This window comes from Hippichthys cyanospilos, chromosome 2, assembly GCF_059441005.1.
Source record: "Hippichthys cyanospilos isolate Australia breed blue-spotted pipefish chromosome 2, RoL_Hcya_1.0, whole genome shotgun sequence".
Taxonomy (NCBI): domain Eukaryota; kingdom Metazoa; phylum Chordata; class Actinopteri; order Syngnathiformes; family Syngnathidae; genus Hippichthys; species Hippichthys cyanospilos.
Window position 1 is genome coordinate 23,493,399 of NC_142370.1, and position 24,341 is coordinate 23,517,739.

At 42.3% G+C, this 24,341-nt stretch overlaps 1 protein-coding gene and 1 long non-coding RNA gene across 3 annotated transcripts; one reads left to right on the top strand and one right to left on the bottom strand.

The window, feature by feature from the left end:
• Positions 1–4,366: 4,366 nt before the first annotated feature.
• Positions 4,367–18,576, top strand: LOC148427896 (voltage-dependent L-type calcium channel subunit beta-4-like). Of its 2 annotated transcripts, none has more exons than XM_088406790.1 (14): positions 4,367–4,551; positions 6,516–6,635; positions 6,725–6,847; positions 6,936–7,057; positions 8,732–8,784; positions 9,746–9,765; positions 9,895–9,975; positions 10,892–10,950; positions 11,056–11,156; positions 11,237–11,388; positions 11,932–12,027; positions 12,951–13,121; positions 13,454–13,494; positions 13,584–18,576. In XM_088406790.1, the coding sequence occupies exons 1-13, from the start codon at positions 4,513–4,515 to the stop codon at positions 13,481–13,483; spliced, it is 1,167 nt and encodes a 388-aa protein (XP_088262916.1). In that variant the 5' UTR covers positions 4,367–4,512; the 3' UTR covers positions 13,484–13,494; positions 13,584–18,576. The 2 variants fall into 2 exon arrangements, with proteins under 2 accessions (XP_088262916.1, XP_088262926.1); XM_088406800.1 differs by having other exon boundaries at positions 12,954–13,121.
• Positions 18,577–21,251: 2,675 nt separating this feature from the next.
• On the bottom strand, positions 21,252–22,732 carry LOC148427897 (uncharacterized). The gene is made up of 2 exons (XR_015868108.1): positions 22,324–22,732; positions 21,252–22,233 (listed from the first exon to the last, which is right to left on the bottom strand). It is a non-coding gene; the product is annotated as an uncharacterized LOC148427897 (long non-coding RNA).
• Positions 22,733–24,341: the final 1,609 nt, after the last annotated feature.

A 24,341-nucleotide genomic window follows, 5' to 3' on the forward strand; every position in this document is an offset into this window, starting at 1 on the left:
TCAGCAGTGCTTTGTTTTACTTGTAGCGTATGCCACATATTGAATTTAGACAAATTTATAAATATGTAAATAAAATCGTTTTCTGTAGTTGTCGGGCAGACAGTTGTAAATGCAAACCGACATCCAGCATTTCATATACCATGTAAAGCATTCAGCCCCGACCATTTTTCGTCTCCATTAAAGTACTTGCCCCACTTCCCGCATGATTCCCCCAACCCCCTCTCTATTCCCATGCAGTGGACAGCTGAAATCAATTGGTACATCAAGCAAGTAATTCAATGGCATCAAATTCAAAACAATTTGCAAAAAAAAATTATGTTTATCTAATTGAACATGAATCAAATTAATATAGGTTGAAGATTTTTTGCAAAAAATTGTTTCGGTTTTCATTAATATTTTACAGATTGTCTCAACTTTCCAACTTCATAGGATTTGGGGTTGTACTTCCCATTTCTGCGTACATTGTAGTTCTTACGTTTGGTGAGGCACAGCTGTGCTCCCACCTGCACGAACACTTACGAAATCATGGTTTGAAAACCAAAAAGGGGGGAATGTATGTTATCGCAATATCATCAACAATGCATTTATTCTTTCCTGAGTAGTCCTAATTATGAGCAATTATTTTTCGCCCCACCTTCTGTAAAATCCTCGTGCCTTGCTAATGGATGTTGTCCTTTAATCTTTGCATTTTGGATGATGGTATTACAACACACTTAAGTATCGTTGACACATAAGAGGACTCAAAAGAAACAGTAGTTGATGCACTTAAGCTACATCAGTGAGACTCAACCCCAACCTATTTTCGTGCAATGGACCGGAACATACAGTGCATCATCAAATCATTGTATGGTCTTGGCCATGGTCGTCTGTTGAAGTGTGTTGCCAATCTTCTTGTTGCTTTGTCACCCTGTAATTTGCAGAAAACCCATTATTTTTATCAGCTCTATATGCATTTTTAATGTCCAATCAACAGAAGCAGAATGTATGAGAATGGTCATACTAAATTTAAGGCACCTGGTCCCCATTCATTTACGCTCCATGATCACCATTTTGTGTGTGTTTTGCTTTCTTTCTCTTGGTTGCTTTTATCTTTGTACAGCACCATGCTGCACGTTAAGTGCGATACAAAAAAAATTGGATTTGATTCACACCTGAGACTTGATAAAAATAATGAATGCCATGATGCATGGGTGTGCTTTATCGGAACCAAATGGACCATTTTCATACTTGGGGCCATTACATCTACACTGCTATAAATTTCACTCCGTCCACATTATTGACGGAACTATTGACAAAAGGTATACAAACTTTTGAGCTAGCGCTGTTTGGTTGGAGTCACCATGAATTGATTCCAACAAGGTTTAAGTCAACACTATGTGAAGATACTTGGCCTCGCTCACTGCTTGGTGCATCACCGCGTGCCATCTTCCACGTCATCGCCTTGTCCTTATTGCATCAGTAGCGTTACTCTTTGCAAATGGCTAATGCAAACTGTCAGGGCAGTCTTTCCATGAGCGTTTGTTGTTTGTCCTGGCAAATGAAGAAAATGTTGTATTACAATTCAACGAAAAGCTAATCAGTGTACTTTCATGGAGCACAACAGAAATTATTCAACATTTGATCCAGCAATTATCAAAAATGAAAATTGATCAAGTTGTTAAGCAATTAATTGCCAATTCATCATTGTACCTCTAGTTTTGTGTTTTCTTTCGATGTATATTACTTGTCTGTGACTGTTTATTATTACTGTAACATCAGTGGTCATTTCTGTTAGCCCAACAATAGCGTTTCGCACAATCCATCATGGTTAAGCTTGATAGCTAAAAAATTATTCCCAAAGCGTGTTTCGGTAAGTTTAAAGCATGTGAAAGGGGCAAAACCACCCATCTTTGCGGTTGTTTGCTTGTTTGTTTGCTTGTTTCGTTTCTTAATCTGGCATACTTATACTTATGTTCTGGAGTACGTACCGGGGTTCCAAATAATTGTGTTTTGGTTGCAGTAGTGTCTCATGGCAACATTAGAGCATGAGAAGGGGAGAGCTGCTCAGGACAGGATAGAGCACCTCCTATTGATCCACTCTGCCCAACTCTAGTTGCATCGTCAGGGGAAGCAGTGATCCACCTCTGCCCGGAATGCTGCCTCAGCTTCCCCTTTGCGCGGAAGGCCGAGCGCCTCCAATATACAGTATAAACACTCCGTTTCATGTCTTCTTTATAATAAAATGTACGGATGAAAACTGGATTGTTTGGTCCGCACGAGTGGCATTCACCTTTCACTAATAAGACAAGCCTTGAAAATCGGGTTGATCCATTGCAGCCCAGCTAAGGACAGCAGTCCGACACGTTCTCGGTGATGTTCTCTTGAAATGAATGGCACGAGCGATGGGGCTTTTCATTCGTTCATGAACCGTTCGTTTTAAAAAGCTGTTCAAAACGCCGGCTTTTGTGGTTTTTAGTTTAGTCATCAGTGTTTTACTCTGAAAATCTACACTGGTATTGGAGGTACATTGGAATTCATCTTATGCTTTGCGTTTAAGTGATAGGACATTTAATATGGTCTTCCTCTAAATTATTGTGAGTAGCAAGTGCATTTAGGCGTTTTGTATATTGTGTCATTTGCTTTCTGAAGCTATGCAATTAATCAGTTTCATTCATTACAGCTTATTTGTCTGGACTATTTTTATGTGTGTTTATGAAATTCAGCTTAACAAAAAATGGGTTTGGGTGTGAATGATAAATATAGGCCAGCCATCCGCTGCATGATCGCTTCTCTCGGAAGAAAAGCAAAAATGAACAGTACAGAACACAAGAATGAGAGAAACGTGAATACGGGATGGAAGAGAGAGCCGAGCTATAATTAGACTGACCGAGGAGGGAAAACAAAATTGTGCTAACCTCCTCATTTTTTTGTACCGTCATCCTCTTAACTCTTCTCGTCGTCATTTCGTTTTCTTAGTTTGACATCGGATTACCGTACGGCAATTCATGATGTCATTTTGTTTCCACCCCTTGTCTCTCCTCTTTTGCCCAGTTATCTTTGTTCTCCTGCCAATATCTCACTTGGTTGCAAGCACTGCATCCCCAACTCCTGCTTCATGTCCAGCCCCAATGATTGAAATAGGAACCCTGTATTATCCCCTTCAAATACTGAGAGTATGCTGGCCTTTGCGTGTGCCTGCAGGTCTTCTTTTCATTTAAGGAACATGTCAGAAATAAAACCCTTCAGACTTGTTTTCTAAAGGTTGTGATGGAGTGCACTTCATCCTTAGGCAAGGTCTTTGAATGGGGCTGATGAGCGCAATCTACCTACAAGCATAATGGACAGTAAAGTAGGGTCTTTAGTAAGCTGCGTTTGAACTGGCTTTTTCAAGCAAGCCTTGGAGCTTCATCTTTTGCTTGGAGACAGTGTTATATTGATTTTTTTGTTCTATGTACCACATATATAATACTGGAAGGACATAAGAGCCACTTTGACCACTTTCACCTTTTTCTAAAGATGCTAAAAACATTGTGATGTATTGTCTGATGTTTAGGTGTTTGTGTGTTTTTATTCGGACTGCCGAGTTTCTGCTGGCAAACAAAATCTACCGTAAGGTATCTATAAAGAAACCTTTGAACCTTCAAACACAATTCAGACACCGGGGGTCTGAGGCGCTTTTGTGGGGATGGACTCGGTCTACCGGATTATGATGAGGATCTCGCCCGATGGCTTTTTAAGTGTCCAGCTTTTAAAGTGTCGCGCACAAAGGGCACCTAACGATTATATTTCTTATACACTTTGCTCCTCTGATCTCACGGGGCTTTTGGTGAATTTGGGGGGGAAAAAAAAGACCACTTTCAGGTTAAATATGCATCGTGATGCACCGCGTTACTCTCAGTCGTAAACTTATACCGAGTGCAGGGTGAGCAGTGAGGGGGAAACGTATCTCAAAATTTGAATGACTGAATGGATCGCGTTTATTGCGTGTGGACTTTGAACAGAAATTGTCATGTCAGTCGTGTTATGGACTGCTTGCCAGTCAATATGATGGCACATGTAAAAAAAACAAAAAAAAACATTCAATATCACCTTTGGGAAAAATTAGGGTCAACAGTGGAGCTAACGTGTGTTTTTCCAATGTGAAAGAAAACCCCATAAAAGCACAGAGAAACAACCAAGACTGGAGTCAGGATTCTGACACTACGACTTATAACTGTGCTAACTCATTCAGCGTGTTGCTGTTCATTGGAATATGTTTCACCAGACAGTCCTAAATGAGGGATTGGCTGCTTCTCGTAGTAGCAACGTATGATGTTTCAAAGGCAGATGCTTGAGATTTTCGATCGGGGTGGAGCTGATGCCTATGCTGGGCTGTGGACAGGGCAGCCTCACTGCATCACTGTTGTTTAGGAAATGACGGTAGGCAACGCGGCAATGGCAGCTACGAAGCACTCAGGCTGATGGTGCCTCCCTCCATTCCCCCACCCCCTCGCAAGCACAGGGAAGGTGGAGGGAGGGGTGGTGGGGGCAATCATGTCAGACTCCAGCGCTACAGGACTGATCCCGAACAAGGTATGTTCTATTGCGCTCGTCTTTGTTGCACCTTATTGCAGGCAGACTTGGTCACGAATCCCTCTTCCCCTCCTGCTTCTATATTTAGATCAGTTCACTGCAGAGTTACACCTTCTTCCGGATGAAAAAGTGCAATTTAAAAATAAATAACTATTTAAATAACTTCCATGTTATTTGACTATGGCAGGGCGATTGCAAAAACAAGCTAAATGTGACTGGATGACAAATTAAGCCTTTTTCTACTGCCGGCGTTTGAAAGTATGAAAACTCAGTAAGAAACAAGATGTGTGCAATAAAATGCCCAGCAGACAGCAATACCCCATGCACTGCACGCACACATGCAGCTCCACAAGTCGAGTTAAAAGTCACAAGTCAAAAGATGATACTAGTTGTGGACTATGAATTATGCAGCAAAATCTACGCCTTTTTACTCTTCCAAGGGAGTGGTCGCTTTTCCACTGGCTGACAACTGTAAATGACACACACAGCTCAGGGCTCAGGTAATGACCATTTGGAGGTCTGCGTGAGAATGTCACATGACTAAACTCAGAAACAGGTGAACCCTGAGTGGTTGTTAAAAAGCCCAAGACTTTTTTTTTTTTTTTTTTTTTACATCGGTGTGTAGCATGCACACTATCCAGTGCCAGTTACTGAGTACAGAGTAGGTAGAAAGATAGCACGGTGGCTGTAATGTTGGGGTAGACTCAGATGATATGATTCTTGACTAGAAGTGAAGAATGAGATGCCAAAAAATTCGATTTAAATTGGAGCGATGTATTATTACATGCCTTGGTATTGCTGTTTGCAAGAAAAGACAACATTTGACAATTAACAGTCAAAAATAAAATGTCCCTGATGAATAGGAGTAAACAGACAACAGGATGAATCAAATTGTCCTAAATGGAGGTACAATCACATTTCAACAATTCACAGCCTAACTGTTTGGTGTCCAGAGGGACAGTCCAAATGTTGGGAAGGAAATCAGCGAGCAAGCTGCAACAGCAAAAAAGTAATAAACTGGCATAGGTTGACTGTCCTTCACTGACAGATGCTCATTTTGCCAACAAATGGTGAACGAAAATAGAAAAAAGATGACAGAAAGTGAGTTTTCGCCCATCAATATACGTCACTCACCACAAAGGTGGGCTGTCTGTTAAGTACAAGTTGACTGCCCATCGATGCCTCGCTGACCTTTTGGCGATGAATGACGGGTAACCTGTAAAAAGACAGACTGAGCATTGATGGAAGGTGGGTTTTTTTTTTGTTCCTTATCCATTACTTCCCCCCAGAGGGGGGCAGTCCGTTGGGGACCAACACTGACGGATGCTTGTTTTGACAACGGATGACAGACCGGCAAAAAATGGTCCAATTCCCACCTCTGCCAAACTGCTACTTCTAGAGAAGTGCGAGGGAGTTAGTGTGCAAAAAGGGGGGCTAATTCCCGGTGGCGTGGCGAACAGTCCACAGTTGAGGGGCTCCAGCAGGTAGGCAGGCAAGGAAGGAAACCAAGAAGGTTCGGGTGTGGAAAATCCTGACAGTAAACAAAAGCAGTGATCAGAAAGTGGATTTCAGTATAAGATGGATGCAACTGACGATATAATTGTTTGAAATCAATCTGTACCGTCCCTTGTAGGCAGGTGATTGTGATTGCTCACACCTGGGTCCTGCCCCAGCTGGTGTCTCCTCATTCTCTTGCGGAGCAACATCCCATCCACACACCCACCCACCCTCACGAGGGTCGCAGGCACGCTGGAGTCAATCCCAGCTGTCTTGGGCCAGTGGGCGGGATAGACCCTGAGCTGCTTGCCAGCCAAATGCAGGGCGCGCAAAGACAAACAACTATTTGCTCGTACGACGCAAGATTTCCGAGCAGGATTTATTTTGTCTTCTTTTGAGCACTTGGACCTGAAACGTAAACCCAGCCTTTGTGTCACTTATTTGAAAGTGGCCATTTTTTCCTTTAGGGTTTCGCCGATTCCTACTCTAGTCGACCCTTGGATTCCGACCTGTCCCAGGAGGACGACCGGGAGGCGCCTCGGCGTGAAGCCGAGCGCCAGGCTCAACTGCAGCTGGAGAGAGCCAAGGTGAGATTACGGCGCTTGTTCCTATTCGTTCCAAAACATGTTCATTTTTAATTTTTAAGTTCATTGTTTATTTTTTTTTCCTTATGAAGTCGAAACCAGTGGCCTTTGCGGTAAAAACCAATGTTAGTTATTGCGGAGCCCTGGATGAGGATTGTCCAGTCCAAGGCGCGGCCATTAATTTTGAAACCAAAGACTTCCTGCACGTAAAAGAGGTGAGACGCCATCATTCTGTCCTTAGCATCCCTGACACGTTTTGACACGAAGGAAACTCATCCCTGTATGCGCGCTTCCGTTTGGAAGAAATACAACAACGACTGGTGGATCGGTCGGCTGGTGAAGGAAGGCGCAGACATCACGTTTATCCCCAGCCCTGTCAAACTTGAGGCCATCAGGATCAAACAGGAGCAAAAAGCAGCAGCCAGGTAAGAGGTTCAAATCGGAGACATTCACACTGCAGGCAAAATGGGCAGATTTGGAATGGGACTATAAGGCTAGGATCACACTGCATGGCTCAATGCTCAATTCCAATCTTTTGGTTGAAATGTGTTTTCTTTTTTTGTGGGATTCTTCTCATTTGCAAACAAATATGAACTGTATATGACACGTGTTTGAATGCTCAACAGTCAAAAACCGTCTCGCATGCGCATTGAAGACATTATGACGTCACAAACAGCGGGCGTGCGTAACGTGTTTACAGAAGTACCTGGCGATATTGCAATGGCTTTCACAACCGAGCCAGAATATATCAATCTGTTTATTTCAAGGAGGAAATAAAAGAGGTGAAGTGTAAGGTGATATGTCATGGCATTTTATGCAGCGCCAGCAACGTCTCTCTCAATTGCCAAGAGCAAGAGAGGGAAGAGCATCTTTAGCAAAAAATGACGGCTCCTAGCTCAGGTTTTCAGTCAAGCTAAATTAGAGATGTGACAATTAATCAATTAAAGGATAACTAAACCTTAATCGATTCAATAATTATTTTTGCTCATAGATGAATCGATTGGAGACCTAAAATTATTCAAATACTCTGAATTTTACACCATCAATAAAATATATTCTCAGGTTTTTCAGACGATCAACAGTAAATATTTCTTTATAGTGTTCTGTGAACGTTGACTGATTATCCTTGGGTTTGTGATGATCTTATTTTGATTTGATGTCTGTTTTTGCTTTTGAAAAAAAATAGCAAACATGTTGTTTGCTATTTTTTTTTTTTGGTTTTTGAAACTTTTGTTGTTTCGAACCAAACCAGTAAAGAAATGATTAACACAAAAAAAATCTCCTCCCAATTTGAAACGATTGTCCTTTTTTTCGATGGATGAAAATGAAAAAAGTTTGAAATTAAAATTTGAAAAAGTGTTTTGACACTCTTCTATTAATATAATTATTGCTCTAAACAAAATATAAAGTTTGGAGGATTATTCTTAATATATTTGAAACAAATACATAGTTTAGCCTTTCGCACAGTAGAATAACGGTCATGCAATCACATAATGGGTAAAACGTATATTGCTGGCCTCGGGTCCATACTTCCAAAGTAACAATTTAGCAAAGTTCATATTTTTTCTCTACTATTGGTCTAACCACACGTTACACATTTTTAAACTAATGTGCGTAAAAGGCTTCCATTCTTGGAGAATGTAATGGTAAAGGTTGAACAAGCATGCAGTTTTGGAACTTCCTGAAAAGGGATTTTGGAGGTGCGGGGATTCTGGGATAGATACTGTAAAACCTTATAAGCAACATCTGTCTAAATGCAGCAACATGCGGAAGAGTGGACCTGATACTGATAGACAAAGACACCCTCGTGTTGATTGCTTGTCTCACCCCAAACAGTTTTGTTCCAGCCAAACTAAAGGACTCGTACACATTGTTCCAAGACTTATGGCGAGAGGGTTTAAATGCGGCACACATAACACTTCTACGTCATTAGCCTGCTGTCACTGCCCCAAAGCCACATTTCAACGACACCTTTTAATGAAGGTTTCCTTGTCGGCGTGCCTACTTCTTGTATCTCTCGGCTTTGCTTTGTGCTTTTCTCCAAATTGCCACCTGAAGGCGATTCGCCCGGTAACGCCGTGCATTTTGTCGCTCTGCAGGAAAGGCGGCAACATGTCATCTGGAGGCTGGAGATCCACACCGCCATCTGCAGGTACATCAGGCCGGAAGAGTCCAGCTGCCTGGTCGTGCCTCTTCCAGGACTGCTAGCCTCCTAAAAAAGTTGTACCAGTGCTCATTTTGCCTCTGGAAACTGTTGGGTTTCTGAGAGTCGCAAAACTAAAAAGCTATGCTTCCCAACACAAATGTTTGAAGTCCCAAAAATTGCACAATAAAAAGGGAAAAATAAGTCTAAGGTTCAAAATGCATCTACAAGACATGGGCAAAAACCAATAACAGATAGTAAAAAATGACACAGAAAAATTTGCATCTTCTTCATATCGCAACCACTGATCTAGCTTCGTCCTTTTTGGTAGAAAAGTCCACTTTTTACTTTGAGTGTTCATTTGTTTAGCTTCAACATGTCTGTTTTGTTCCTCTTCTCCATCTTCCGAAGCGCTTCGTTTTCGCTTTTTACGTTCTGGCTCCTTTTTACCTGTGTAGCATTTGACTAGTCACTGATACTGAAAAAAAATGCAGAGTTGATGTTGTTTCGGTCCAAAAGAAGCCCTTTTAGGAGCGTTTTTTTTTTTCCACAAGAATAACCCGTGGATAGTAAAAGTAATAAATACACAAATTAATAAAAGCACAGAAGCGGATATGAAGCGTATCAATGTCATTTTTATTTCAATATCGATGTAGTGACAGCTTAAATCGACATCAATCATAGTAAATGAGAATCCCTGATCTCATGTGAAACATTTTTTTTAGCACGACCCTACAAAAAACGATTCAATTTGAAAGTACGCGTCCCTGGCGAAAACGATGCGTCTCGGATGCAGGCGAACAGTCTCTACATGCTGCTTGTTAACGGAACGCATGAGATGACCCCCGAAAGCGCTCCAGCGCTTGTAACCCAAAGTGGCATGCTCATATTTTTCTTGACTAACCTAATAATGAATTACCTCATGAACTTCCTACTTCCTGTCTGACGCCTGCTGTTTTTGCTCCGAAAGCCAAACAGAAGCAGAAACAGGTGTGTTTTCGACTAAAGAAACGCCTTCTCCGACTTTGTCTGTCCATCATTAATAACAGTCTAATAGTGCCATTTGGTGTAATGTCTTTGCGCTCATCATTTCTGTGTGTGGATTTTCATCCGGTGTAGACTGAACTTGTGCCCCCGTATGATGTTGTTCCCTCCATGAGACCGGTGGTGCTGGTGGGGCCTTCGCTGAAAGGCTACGAGGTGAGGCAATTTGCAGTCCCGTATGAAGAAGCAAGCAAAAAAAAAAGACTTTACTGGAGGAAAAAACTTGGGCTGAAGTAAAAGTCACCTTGTAGACTATTACTTGAGAAAAAGCTTTGTATCTGGACTCGTCTGCATTTAGGTGGCAAAAAGTGATTTTCTGGTATTAATGTCTTTAGGCATTGGGAGTAAAACAAGGTTATTTTAAACGGTGAAAAGTTAGAATGTGTGTTCTCTCATTTGTTTGATTTTAGTGGTGTTGCTTAACCTTTGTGTAGACTAATGGGGGAAGCGATGGAGTCCACAAGCTTAGTGTTAACGTGGAATTGAAACGCCATAGGGCAGTGGTCCCCAACCTTTTGAACACCAAGGACCGGTCAACGCCTTAGATTTATATTGCGGGCCGGGGACAAGGACAAACGTATAAACTGTTAAACTAGATCATCTCCAAAACATTATTTCGGGTGCAGCCCGGTACCAGCTGTTCCGCGGACGATCAACTGGTACCAGGGGTTGGGGACCCCTGCCATAGAGGGCTGACTGATAGGTAGATGTCTAACCGTGAACCAATAGTTGAGCACACACAGGGCGGCAACCCAAACGCACAGAGCATACTACAACGCTAACGGGCATTTTCTCTGTGAAAACGACTACTAGGATCACTTCATAGGACAGTCGTGCGTGGCCCTGCCTCTTCTTCCACTTCTTAATTATGCAGCACCTTTTACCTTGAAACCCAGTGCTGCCTGCTATATTGTGGCACGATGTGGCACTCACTGGTTATCTGGGGGCTTCTTTTTACTTTTACTGAATTCATTATTACAGTGCAACGTGTTTGTTACGCCAACCAACCCACCACTGGTATGAGGTGAGAAAGTAAAAGCGTAACTGCCCTAACTGATCTTTTTGTTTGTAGGTGACAGATATGATGCAAAAAGCCTTGTTTGACTTCCTGAAGCACAGGTTTGATGGCAGGTATGTGCAGATGTGTTGTGGGGCGCCCCTCGTTTATTAAGCCTCTCGAATCAACGGCGGCAATGCAAAGCACAACTGTTGCGACGGGGCAACTTCATCCCGTAGGATCTCGATAACACGGGTGACCGCTGACCTGTCACTGGCCAAGCGCTCGGTTCTCAACAAGAAAGCCATCATGGAGCGATCCAACACGCGCTCCAGCCTGGGTGAGTGAGGACAAAGTGATTATCCAGCTCCTCTTCTGCCATTTGGGTGTATGCGCATGTTTTATCCGTGCCGCTTTCAGCTGAGGTCCAGAGTGAGATCGAGAGGATCTTTGAGCTGGCCAAGTCTCTGCAGCTGGTCGTCCTGGACGCAGACACGATCAATCACCCTGCCCAGCTTCTCAAAACCTCACTGGCCCCAATCGTCGTCTACGTCAAAGTGTCCTCGCCCAAAGTAGAGCACAAACTCACCTCGCTCATTGCCACTTTCCGTTACTCTGCTTCGCTAAAGTTGAAAAAGGATTCGTCGTCATGCCAACTGACCTTTAGTCATTAGTGGGATTAAACACTCTGCCTTTTGTCCAAAAGAGAAGACAAATAAAGGGTATTTCAAGTAGACAACAGTTCCCATAAGAGCTCTCCAACATTTTGGGGGTAAAGATTCACAGCACACTTAATATACACTTGAGACTTTTCAGTGCAGAATACGCTTGTCTGATTGAAGGATTACAATGTGTAAAATAACACTAATTGATGCAGCAAACCGTTGCCGGACACTAAATGAGCTAAACGTTCAATACTGTTCTCGTGTGTGCTAACACTTCGGCTTTGCAGTTTCACATTCACAATCGCTTGTTGACCGAACGTCTGACAAAACTGTTTCCGTTTGAAAGTCACTTGCACATCAGATCTCCCCTTTTAAATTTAACAATATCATTTTGTTGCGTTTTAGTAGTTTGTAAGTCCCTGCGTGTCTTTTTGTTGGCCGCACTGTCAGGTTCTGCAGCGGCTGATCAAATCTCGGGGGAAGTCACAGAGCAAACATCTGAACGTCCAGATGATGGCGGGGGACAAGCTTGCTCAGTGTCCGCCGGTATGTCGCTTGCTCTTCTTCTACCGCATGACACTTTTTACATATATCAACGTGCATCATCTGCCTTCAAACTGGACAACATTTTATTTCATTTCATTTCATATCACGTGGAGAACTTTCTACCCGTGCCTGTGACATTCAAACCATCAGGCATCACTGCGTGGGCTCAGGAACACTTTGGAAAACTGTTGTGAATTAACACAGTCTGTTGCCACAGCTACAAATGAAAGTTAGAACCACCACGCAAAGCAAAAGACATACATCGAGAACGTCTAGAAAGGCTTGCACATTCTCTAGGTCCAAACTCATTTGAAATGGACAGATGCAAATATGGGTTGCAACATGTTTTTACGGACGTTCACGTTTACTACGGCAAGATCACGTCAAGCTACATTGTGCATGTGTTACAACAGCGTGGCTCGGTAATAATAGGGTCCGGGTACGGTAATAATAGGGTCCGGGTACTAGACTGGCCTGCCTGCAGTCCAGAAATGTCTCCCACTGAAATTGTGCAAAGCATCATGGAGCGCAAAATCCCGAGACCCCGGACGGTTGAACAATTGAAATTGTACCTCGAGCAGGAATGGGAAAGAATTCCACCTACGAAGCTTCAGCGATTGGTGTCCTCAGTTTCCAAACGCCGATTGAGTGTTGTCAGGAAGAAAGTGGTGGTGGGACAGCGCTCCCCGTCCCAAGTTCATTGGATCGTGTTGTAGAAATCAAATTTAAAACAAGGGAGTATTTGCTGAAAACTGTGTTTTTCAGTTTACACATTGAATATCTTGTCTTTGTCTTGTATCCAATTGAATACAGGTCGAAGAATTTTCACAAATCATTTTTTTCTGTTTTTAGTTGCATTTTACACATTGCCCTAACTTCATTGGAATTGGTGTGGGCCGAACCTGTCTTTGTCTCATCACCAGGAGATGTTTGACGTGATCCTGGATGAGAACCAGCTGGAGGACGCGTGTGAACACCTGGCCGAGTACCTGGACATTTATTGGCGTGCGACTCATCTTCCTTGCTCAGCTCCCGTCAACCCGGTTCAGGACCAAAGCGTCATCACCCCTCCGTCCGCTAACTCAAGTCAACAGGTTAGATGGCCAAGACATTAACATAGCGCTCATATTAACCAGCTAGCATATGAACCACCAAAACTGCAATAGTTCCATTCGGTCCCTTTGGAAGGCACCGTTGATTCCTTTACGACCACAGTATCAATCACAACATTACTACATACATTCACCACTACCGACTACTATCGCTTACTTACTAGTACTGTCTGCAATATACGGGGCCTAGTAATAGTTTTGGTATATTGCTGACAGTAATACTAGGCGTAGAAATAACTGCCGCGTTTCGCCTCGCTGGCCCCACCCCGCTACGCGCTATGGCTTAATCGTCAACGTCCATGTTTGTCTTCTAGTTCTCTGAGACGCAAGAGTTAATAGAGTGACTCCAGTTGCGGTAAGTTTTCCTCTCACTTCTTTTGCAACATGCGAGTGCCAAAACCCATTGACGTTGCATCGTGCGCTCCTCTTGTGGAACGCCAGTAGCAGCCTAGAGCGCCACCAGCAGCAGCAGTAGCATCTGTCCAACTTCAATAAAAACAGGGAGGAGCGACAGGAGCAGCTGGAGCCGGAGAAAGGGAGATGAGATGAATGTGTGGGATGGAACATGATAACGCGCCGCTCACTGCTGCCCTGCATGGGAGAGCCGCTTGCTTTTGACGCCACATGACAACTCAGGGTTGCTTTCTGCACAACTTCTGCTACTACGCCCGAACGCACAGTCAGATGCTCTGTGTTAGCCTATTGGACAGTGGACATGTCAGAGTGTCTTTCTGTCAGTCTGTCTCGCTCGCGCGCTCTCTCTCTCTCTCTATTTCTCTCTCTCCGCTTGTCTCTCACGCTCTCTCGATGCATTTTAGTATTACTACCCTACTACCGCTACTATCACTATGACAATTGACGACCAGGAGTACTAGTTGTTAGTAGTAGCCCAAAACTCTCCAAATACTATTACTCCATACTCCTCCGAGTTTTACTATTGCAGTACTTTTACTACTACCACTCCTTCTACTGCTATTATCGTAGTGCTATTGCTTGTACTAACCACTATTACTACTAAAATGACTCAAGTTTGAGGGTGCTACTGCTAAGTATTACTAGTAGTAGTTACATAGTAATCCTAAAAGATTACTACACCTGTTACTTTGAGTACTGATATGATTGCAAGAAATAAGAATTATGAAAGTAATCTGTCAGCCAATATTAAGGCTTGGTTCAATTTAGAAATATTCAGTTGGTGTTACACTACCAATCAGTTACACCAATCGTGTATTTTAAATTAATGGAAGCCTTAATATTGACTGTGACAGGCTATTTCAATAGTTTTAGATTGAGCTTAAGATTCAGTGTACCACTAACTACTACCACAGGCGCTTTTGTTACAACTACCTATGTTGCAATCAACTCGTGTCCTCATTGGTCAATGTCGCGCTAGGACCTAATCATGTGTCTTGGAGTACCCGTGAGCTGACTGACTGATTGTCTCAGCGCTTGAGGACAGTAGTTCCAGCAGCTCTGCTTCCGTTATCATGTTTGGTCAGCTACGAGCTCCACTCGAGGTCGACATTTGAGGTGTGCCCGCGGTAACTAATTTCACGGTCAACTAGTCTGTTTGGCATGCAGTAAACCTTCACAGCGTGTCTCTCCGTAATAGAGTTTTTTTGTTTTTGTTTTTAAATTAAAAAAAGGATTGCGAAGCACCTAGGCGACAAAGATGAAGCACAAAGTGGCACGTGGACACTGTACAATACTTCTTTTAACAGTTAAATACTATGAGTAGCATTATTACAGTTGCAGTTATTTTCAGAGGCGGGTCGTCCGTCGTCGACCACCTACTGTCTGACTTGTCTGTTGCGGGCTCACGCCGGTTTTGCCAGGTGAGCGCCGAATGATGGGAAACCATACAAAGACGACGGACGAAGCATGTTTTCGTCCTTCGTTGTAGTAGTTAAGGTGGGGCATTCCGTCGGCTGTCCATCACTCCGACAATCTGGCTTGGCGGTGCCTGACAGAAAAACGTGCATGAACTGACTCCGTTCACTACGTTCAGAGTAAGAAGCCGACTGGTCTCCTGAGACGTGAACATCAAGCAATAACACCAGTAACACCGCGAAAAGAATTGAATTACCAGTCAACATTCCAGTGTCTCGAATGCAGTACAGCTATTACATTTAGAACAAGATGGGGAAATTACGTCACCTACCTGTCTAATTGATGGGGAAATTACGTCACCTACCTGTCCAATTGCCCACACATACCGTTTGAATGTATAAACCCCAGAGATTTTTTATCATGACAAGCGTTTTAAGATACAATCGGGCTCAGTGAACTTAACTCAGACCAGCCACACAAAAATATGCATCTCACTTTCCAGCCTCAAATATTTCCAAGTCAACGGTTTGATCACATCAGCAAAGGTATTCCAAGTAAATTAGTTAATCCTCACCAAGCCTTACATTCATAAACCCATGTTATTTGCTGCGGCAAACTTTAAAACTTTCCATCAGATCCGCTTTTACCGACATGTTTTCACTCGTAGCTTCAGTTAGCTTGGTCGATTGATTTATTGAACATGCACATTCCAAGATTTGACAACAAAATAGAAAGAAAGAACACAAAAGAGTGAATCGTGGATTGTACAGTTCAGTGTGCTTTACTTCTCTCTTTACTTGTACTAAGGAGGATGAAGAATACAAAAGGCAAGGGGCCTAAGAGGAAAAGAGAGAAGAAGATATTGGACATTTAAAAGCAGGAGACAGCCATCTAACACTCGGTTCCGATTCAGTTGTTGCTGATTCAGCAATGTCAGATTTATAGAACACAAAGAAAATAGCCTTGCTCGCGGTCAAATGGCCCAATTATGGTGTATAAAATGCATGCGCTATCCAATATGTATGTTTGTAAACATAACTGATAAGGCTATTTTATTATTATCAGCCTCCTTATTTACTTGGCAGCAGTTGACTAAAGGGAGTATCAATGCTGATTTTTTTCCACGTAAAACATTGAGGACGAAGATTTGGGTATATAGATTTGGATTTATAACTTTGCCAGTTCATCACTGGACCGCCAATTACAGTTTGGTTCAGTTAAAAAGAAATAAAAAGTCAGGACTGCACTAGCATAAAAAAAGAAAAGAAAACTTTTTCTGCTGGTGACAAGTAGATGATTTGTGTGGACAAAAAAAATCAAATACTGAGTGAAGGATCAGAACATTTTTTAAAATGCCCTCCTCTGCTTATTTGTACTATTTCTCATACAGTTCCAAAAGCAAACCACTAGAGCCATGTTTCCACTGATTATAGCTGCTCTGCCTTATGGCACTCTACTTGGCTCCACACCAAAGAAGATTACGTCTCCCGAGAGCCCCTCCACACCTCGTCAGTGACATCATGTTCAAGTGTGCGCTGTACACATTAACAAAAATAATGGGAGAGTGCGACAGGATTGTGGTTAGTTTGTGGCTGTTTTGGAATATCGCATCAACCGTCATAGGAGGGTGGTGGGAGCCAAAGCTTCTTCATAGCTTTTCCTATTCGTCATCCGTCATGGTGGCTGTTTTGCCTGTATGTTTCCATCTGTCTCAGACCAATCAATGCCCTCTAAAGCCCCGTTTCCACCATGGTACTGAGTACCATAGTACGGCAACTATTACTACTAGCTGCTAGTAATTGTAGTAGTATAGTACTAAATACTACTCTTGTGAGCACAGCAGGCGAGGTTTTTTCTCAACGGCGGTCTTAAAACGACAGGCACGTGGAAGGTGAGAGACTCGGTCTTCAGTATTTACCGTATAGTTCATGTGTCCTGACATTCCAGTTGAACCAAATATCTTCGAAAACAGCACATATTGTTTCTTGGCGTCGACCCGCTATCGGTCAACACCGCCGCGAAATAGAAATGTTCCATCTTTTCCTGTTGCCTGACAGACACTCTTCTGTTACGCCGTAGCTTTCTTGTAGTTTGTTTTCGACACTAAATATACCTGGTACTTGACCACATATCCTTCTGCACACAGCAATGCATGTTAAGCACAGCCTTGCAAGGGAAACAGGCAATCTCATTTATGCCATTAGCGCACTTCTGAAGGATGTAAAGCTGTCAAACTGATATCTTTTATGACTATGTCCATAAACATTAGAAAAGAAACATCAACACACTTCTGATTCAAAATGTGTTTTTATTCTGGGTTTTTATTCAAATCGGTCACGGAAATAAACCATACGTTTTCAGGGTATAGTCAGGGTACCAACATTGCATCTAAAATAATCATCAGATATTACCAAAACTTGTTAGATGAGTGGATAAGTCCTTTTCCAGCAGTCCATCACTTATCTTAAATGCTTATCCTCAGGAGGGTCATGGGCATGGCGGAGCCTGTCCCAACTGCCCTTTGAGCACTAGGCGGGTTACACCCTGAACTGAACGCTAGTCAATCACAGGGCACATGGTACAGAAGACCGACAGCCATTCCTACTCACAGTCACGACCTAGGGACACTTTCAACTTTGCCAATTCCATTTTATTTAGCGATACTGCCTTGGTGTATGAATGTACACAGGATTTGATCATCTTTTTGAAAATAAAAAAAAAACGCAGTCAATTAAAAAAAAAAAAATCAAATACATGAATTGAGTCTGATGTTCAACTTCATAGAATACGTATTTACTGTGTAGACATATCCACAATGTTAGTTTTTTCTGCTTTTATTTAGCTTCCTATTACGTACAACCAGTCTTCAAGTTATTGTGAATAATCCAATGTGCATGACTTCATTGTATCACAGTTTCATCACCTGGGCTTTGCAGGAGGGAGGATGCGATTCCTCAAATTGCACGCATGATCAATGCTTTATTGTAAAGGCTGTGTTTTCAAGATGGACATATAATTAGAATTAGGAATGACTGATTCAATTGCACATAATAGTGAGAGAAAGCACACACACAACTAAACACACAAGGCATTATTTATATGATGCCTACTCCATATTTAAGCATACAGAGGTACCAACAACATAATCTTTCCAATATGCACTATTAAGAGAAATCCAGACAAGCCATCATATCCTCTTCACTAACTTGTGCATAGGCAGTGATTTAAGTAGAGTGTCCACTATCTAGTCTAAGAGGACATTAATCAGAGGCTGGTCCATGAGGAATTATCAAATGTTCTTTAAGCACAGTTTAATGTTAAATGAGGAAGGCTAAGGTGTACACACCACAAATAGGCATGTACATATCAGGTGTGCACATCTCCCTTCAAGTCGGTACATAAGCGATACATTGTGTATACTTCTCTGTTTTACCGCCAATCAACTTTCACAACCACAAATGAGGGGGAAAAAAAGAATCAAGCACACTTTCTGAAACACGGTTGGGATTATCAAGATACCACCTCAGGTATTTTGTGGAGTATGTTTGCACAATACTGTCCCTTTCACGTGTGCTTTATGATGCAATAAATTCACTACAAATTCAAATCTGACGTCTCATGCTTAATAGGCCTGCAACACAATATAGTCCACGGTACAATAATGCGTGTCCACCCGATAGCGACATGTGCTCCTAGAAAACATTTGAAACAAAAACCCAAACACGATACACCGGATATAATATGAATCAAACGGTATATTATAAATGATATGCTAGTATAAATAATCAAATAGTATCACATTAAGCTTCAACCTTTTTTTCACAGCTGCCATAACTATAGCTCGCGCAATTACTGATCTTCCTGCCGTTTGATTATTTTACCCTTGCAACAACAAAGCTTAGGTCCACCTATCAATTTTCTACTTATCCTCACATGGGTCTCGGGCTTGCTGGTGCCTATCCCAGCGGGCTTCGGGCAGTAGGCGGGGTACACCCCGAACTGGTTGCCAGCCAATCGCAGGGCACAAAGCTTTTGCGTATTTCACGTTTATGTGTTTTGCTAAAGCGATTGATTGCAGCTGTTGTGAAGGCACAGTAAACGAAGATGAGTTGAAGTCTTAAATTATGCGAAGAATTGGGTTACCCTTGGTTTACCGTTAAGGGGAGTCCTTGCTCCTTCAGATGCAGAAATTCAATGATCTTTGCCAGTCTGTGGAGCGCGTCCACACCAGGCTTTAGCTTTTCCGAGTTTTGTAGTCTACTCACTGCACGAAGATGCCAATTGTTGTTCCTGATAGCTTCCTGGGAACATCATCGTGAAGGAACTGCTCCGTGTGCCCGATTGCTACTGGTACCACCTTGAATCGCCTTCCACATTTTCTCTAGTTTTTCCTCCGGCCCTTGCGACTACTCCAGCTTTTTGTGTTCACTTTTCATGATGGTACCGCAATTTCCAGGATTGCTATAACTACCGCGACTGCTGTCTTCTGACGTATATCCACCACTACGATAGAAAGTACTCAGCCATTTCCATCACAAGCCGGGACACACACACACACACACACACACACACACACACACGCACGCGCACACACACACAAATATTAATGCACATCTGAACGCTGGGCTCTAATCATGTGTGTGTGCTTTTCATCAGGTGCAAGTGCGCAGTGCTGACGAACATACGACCTCTTTTCTAACGTGTATCACTGTGGCAACCTGCTGGAAGCTATGTATGTAACATAGCGGGTCATATTGATGTTGCCCATTGTGACGAGTGAGATCTTAACTTGGCTGTAGAAAATACCATGACTTAAAAAATATATTTTTTTAACGAACAATCATACTCAATGAAAAAAGAAAATCCATATAAAAAGATGATAATAATACAATGTACACCAGTACTGAGGAACCTCTGTTTAAGAGAGCCCCTGTTTATGAACAAATTCGTTGTGCTTTCTCTTGCACAGCAAAAAATATTTTTTTGATCTGAGTGCCACATGCAGTGGCTATAAAAGTTCTATACACCTCTTTTTCAAAAGATCGTATTAATGTTGTTTTTGTTTTGGGTGGGAGGTGGGGCGTAAAATAGTTTCTAAATATTTGACACACTTACTGTGATCATTTACAATTCAGGTGACGTAAACATGATACGAGAATATGAAAAATTATGTTGGAGTTATTCAGGGGGCATTGTAAATGTTAAAATTCAGAAGAGGAGTGGGGGGCACTGCCACCCCTTGAATTTGCTTGGACCACCCAGGTGCCATGACGTGTCACGGCAACGACACAGCACACATCGATTAGATTGCGGTCCTTTGGCACATACAGTAGAAATATATGTTAGCACCCCCCCACTTTTAATAGCTCATAGAAGAGTTTACAAAAGATTCTTTCCACAATGTATCAACTTGCTGTAAAGAATAATGAACAATTAACATGAATAATATAATTAGCTGAAAGTAACAATATATTTTCTCTTACATAATTTTCAAAGGAATTATTAACATTGACTTTTCAAATTTGAATGATCATATCTTCCAAATGATTACTAAGAAAGTGTTGCAAATGTTAGTTTGATACATAAAAAAAAAAATCAAAGGAACTGGGCCAGTGCACCAATGAAATTAATAACATTTAAACCAATAATGGCTTCAGTATTTGCACATGCAATATTTGCACACACGTCCACATGAAGTGCGAAGCCCCATGAGTGACACTTTTAACCAACAATGCGTGAGAATAAAAAATAGTTGAAAATGTTGTTAATAATTACTGTCACAGTGTTGTGATGCTTCATTCGTCAGATTGTAATCGCCAAGAAGGTTAGCTTTACTTAACTCTGGGAATGTGACCATTTTCTTTCAATCATTCGCACTCTTTTGAAAAGATTAGGGGTGCTTGAATTTGGCACAGATTTAAAGTCATCCCGCGGAGATAAAAAGTCGGCGGCGGTGAGAATTCAAGTTATCACGCCGCGCTAAAAAGTCACTGCACCAACATTTTAAAGTGGTCGTGCACTTGCATCATTACTTTGCAGTCATTGCTATTTCAGTTCTTCAGAAACCACCATCGATGAGTGAGACACTGAATTATTGCTTCAGTAAATTGCAGTTTTGTTATTCAACCTTATTCTGGATGCACATATGAGAATGGATATGTGCTGCTGTATCATTAAATAAGTACAGTACACACAGGTTACCGGTCCAGCGGGGTGGGCCACAGCAACAATTACACTTTTACCTGTTTAGGCAGGAGTGACGGATAAAGGAGGACAACGTGAGCGGCTTCCTTCCCAGATTTCGTCTGAGCGTTTTATTAAACGCAACACATACACAAAACTTTACTTATAAACATTTCTGTCTTTTCATTCACATCAGTCAGTCCTTCTTTCGGTAAATTCGTATCAATCAATGACCATTTCCCTTTCACAAACTTCTTCTTTCACAATATCCAGTAATTTGTACATTTACATATTATACTACTAACATTACTCAATGCTTTCCGGTGGTCTTTAAGCCCCTTTGTAGTACAGCGTAAGGACATTCATTTTTAAGCCTCTGCCAGCTGGCACCGGGGGGCCAACTCTTGTCATACAACTTAATTCCTCTGGGTGACGACAGTGAGTCAGTGCAAGGAAGGAAAAGGCATGCAGGTTTTCACATTCAATTCAACAAAGTTAGCATCGCCTTCATTGCGACGAGCTATCCTCTATTGATTTAGAGGCAAATATAAAGCGCAAATTTATCTAGATTGTCTAAATACGCTCTCTTCAAAAATGTGTCAGACACCGTGTCATCACGACCGAGCAGTGGGCACTTCCAGTTAAAAATAAATAAATCATCAGCTTGGATGAGCAATAAAGCGGAGGCTAAGCTATGTTAGATTGAATTTGCGTATTTAGAGTGAAAAAAAAAAGGAGGTGAAGAAAAGGAGGTACACAAGCGGCAAGCAGTTGGGACAAAAGTGGACTGAAGGTGACTTGGCCGCTGTCAAGTCTTGGCAGTCTTGGCATAGATTTGGGGTACCTGTCGGCTATGAAATGGTCGGCGAGGAGACGTGTAGACGGTGCTGGACTAGGACTCGGGGGAGCTGCGCGAGTTGCCGTGAAGGAGCGTCTTGTAGATGCTGGAGGAGAGGAATCGCGGGTAGGAGTCCCTGTGCATGAGTGTGTAGATCTGCAGCTGGGCGTCCTCAAAAGTGTGAGATGTCGGCTCCTGCATTTTCTTGTTGATCACCTCCCGTACGCGAGAGTCCAAGCTCACCTGGGAGAAAAAAAAAAAAAAAAAACGAGGTAGGAGAAAAAAAAAAAACAACGAGGTAGGTGAGGATGAACACGCCATCAAATTGGTCACCTCAAGTCCACACTTGCACTGAATCAATATATCTTTTCCAAAGTGTAAGAGGCCTCGTGGGTAGGGAGCTTTGATGTACGGTATGTTGTACAATCATGCCACCCCACATAAAAGAGAGCTTCAAATAAATGAATTCATTATAGAGACCTGAAATGATTCTTAAAATTTCACCCGCTTGACAGTTTCTATCTTCACAATTGTTTAGTCCGTCATGAACGGACTGGTTATCATAGTGTTTAATCAAAATGAGACATTTACAAATATCTGCTTTGTTTGGAGTACAATGATCAACAGTTTTTGATTATTTCTCACATTGTGGACCAAACAAGTCACTAAAACTGTCATGTTTCTGTGCGTTCTGTGCCTAAGCAGAGTTCAGGTGTGCCACGAGGGGGCGGGGTCACCAGTCTTGCACACCTGTTCCCCATTACCCATCAGGGTCTTTTTAAGGCTGGTCGCTACAGGAGAGCGACGCTGGGTTATTCCTTTGCGCCCTGTGAAATCTCCTGCCTCGCGTTCTTCTTTCCAGTGATCTTTTGTTTGGTACTTTTTCTCGAGTTGTATTTTGCTCGCTTAATGTTTCTGTTGTTACTTTGTTTTCTGGTCGCTCTCCTACACCCCCCCACCCCCCCCGCCCCCTTGTTGCCTTCCTGCTCAGACGGACTGATTCCACCTAGACGTTCTCGTCCAGTGTTCCCTCTAAACTGCTCACACGATCTAAGCGCACTGGAATGGCTATGCTGCGCATAAAACACAATGCAATACAAACGTTGTGGCGAGGCAAAGAAACCACACGTTGCTGTGCAAGTGGAGATCTTTACTCTTCGTATGCCATCACAAAACTGGTACAACAAAGTCACAAACAACAAAACAGCAAAGACAAAGCCAACAGGTTCAAAGCATCAAAGGATCATAGCAACATGCCTACTGGGTGAGAGACATGGTCCTAGTGTCCGCCACAAAGTATTAAATAATATTTAATATTAGACCTCATCTTATCTGGTTAATTAGACCAATAATATTGTTTTCTGTATCATTTTGCATTGTGACAACGAGTGACAAGTTTCCCGCCTATGAATGTTTCACCTATACCAATCAAACGTAAGGACAGAAACGTTCCCTGCATATACACCCGGTGCTGGTTAGCTAGATAGCAACAGTGCGGGGTTAAGAGACGTCAAATGCTAACCCCTTTTCCTCGCGAAACGAACGAGCAGCAACACATCCGCCCAACACGCCAAAGTAAATAAGAAATGCGCTTCCTATAAGACGGAATGGCTGTCGGAGCTTATGCAAATAGAAGAACAAGCGGTGAAAGTGAGATTTTTTTTTTCTTTTTCACAACTTGAGGCTCGTTTATTGCCATGGTGACAAGTGCAATATACATCACACTGTCATGTCTAAAACATTTATTGCTCAAGATATAAAAAAAAGTAATAACAAACTTGTTGAAAACGAACAGAAATAGTTGTGATTTGTTTGGCATCATTGTGCATTCTTCTGGCCGCCTGGCTTACTCGTATGCTTGCCCAGGTTCAAATAAAATACATATAATACCATTTCCACAGGTCTATCTTTGAATCAATAAAACGATACATTTATTTCCACTGCAGTTCTAAAGTTCTTCAAACAAAAGTACTTCAAGTAAAAGGCAAACATTACAGTGAAGAAACTGTGCGCTCTAATCTGCAATCAATCTCAATTGACCCTTGTGATGCAATCCCCAAGGCTCTTAAAGGACCAGTATCATGGACCTCTCTCCCAGACTTGGGGGCAGCAACATAAATGTCCACCGTGCAGTGAGCCAAAACAACCAATCAACAAATCACAAAAATGGAAGTTTAAATTAACTTTGGGATTTTGGGATCAAAACCAATGATAATTCCAAATGCTGTGACTTGGCTCCTACAAACATGGCAACCATATTCTCCATGAGAACCAATTGTTCTCCCGCATTGGTCCGGGACGACGCTTTTCACCTCGGCTATGCCCTCATAAATGACAGGCTATGTGCCCAG

Bases quoted from the DNA above. Each gene is read 5' to 3' on its own strand.
- LOC148427896 (XM_088406790.1), top strand. From the start codon at position 4,513: ATGTCAGACTCCAGCGCTACAGGACTGATCCCGAACAAG. The intron at 6,848-6,935 runs GTGAGACGCCAT...TCCGTTTGGAAG, and splicing joins ACTTCCTGCACGTAAAAGAG to AAATACAACAACGACTGGTG. The intron at 12,028-12,950 runs GTATGTCGCTTG...TCTCATCACCAG, and splicing joins AGCTTGCTCAGTGTCCGCCG to GAGATGTTTGACGTGATCCT.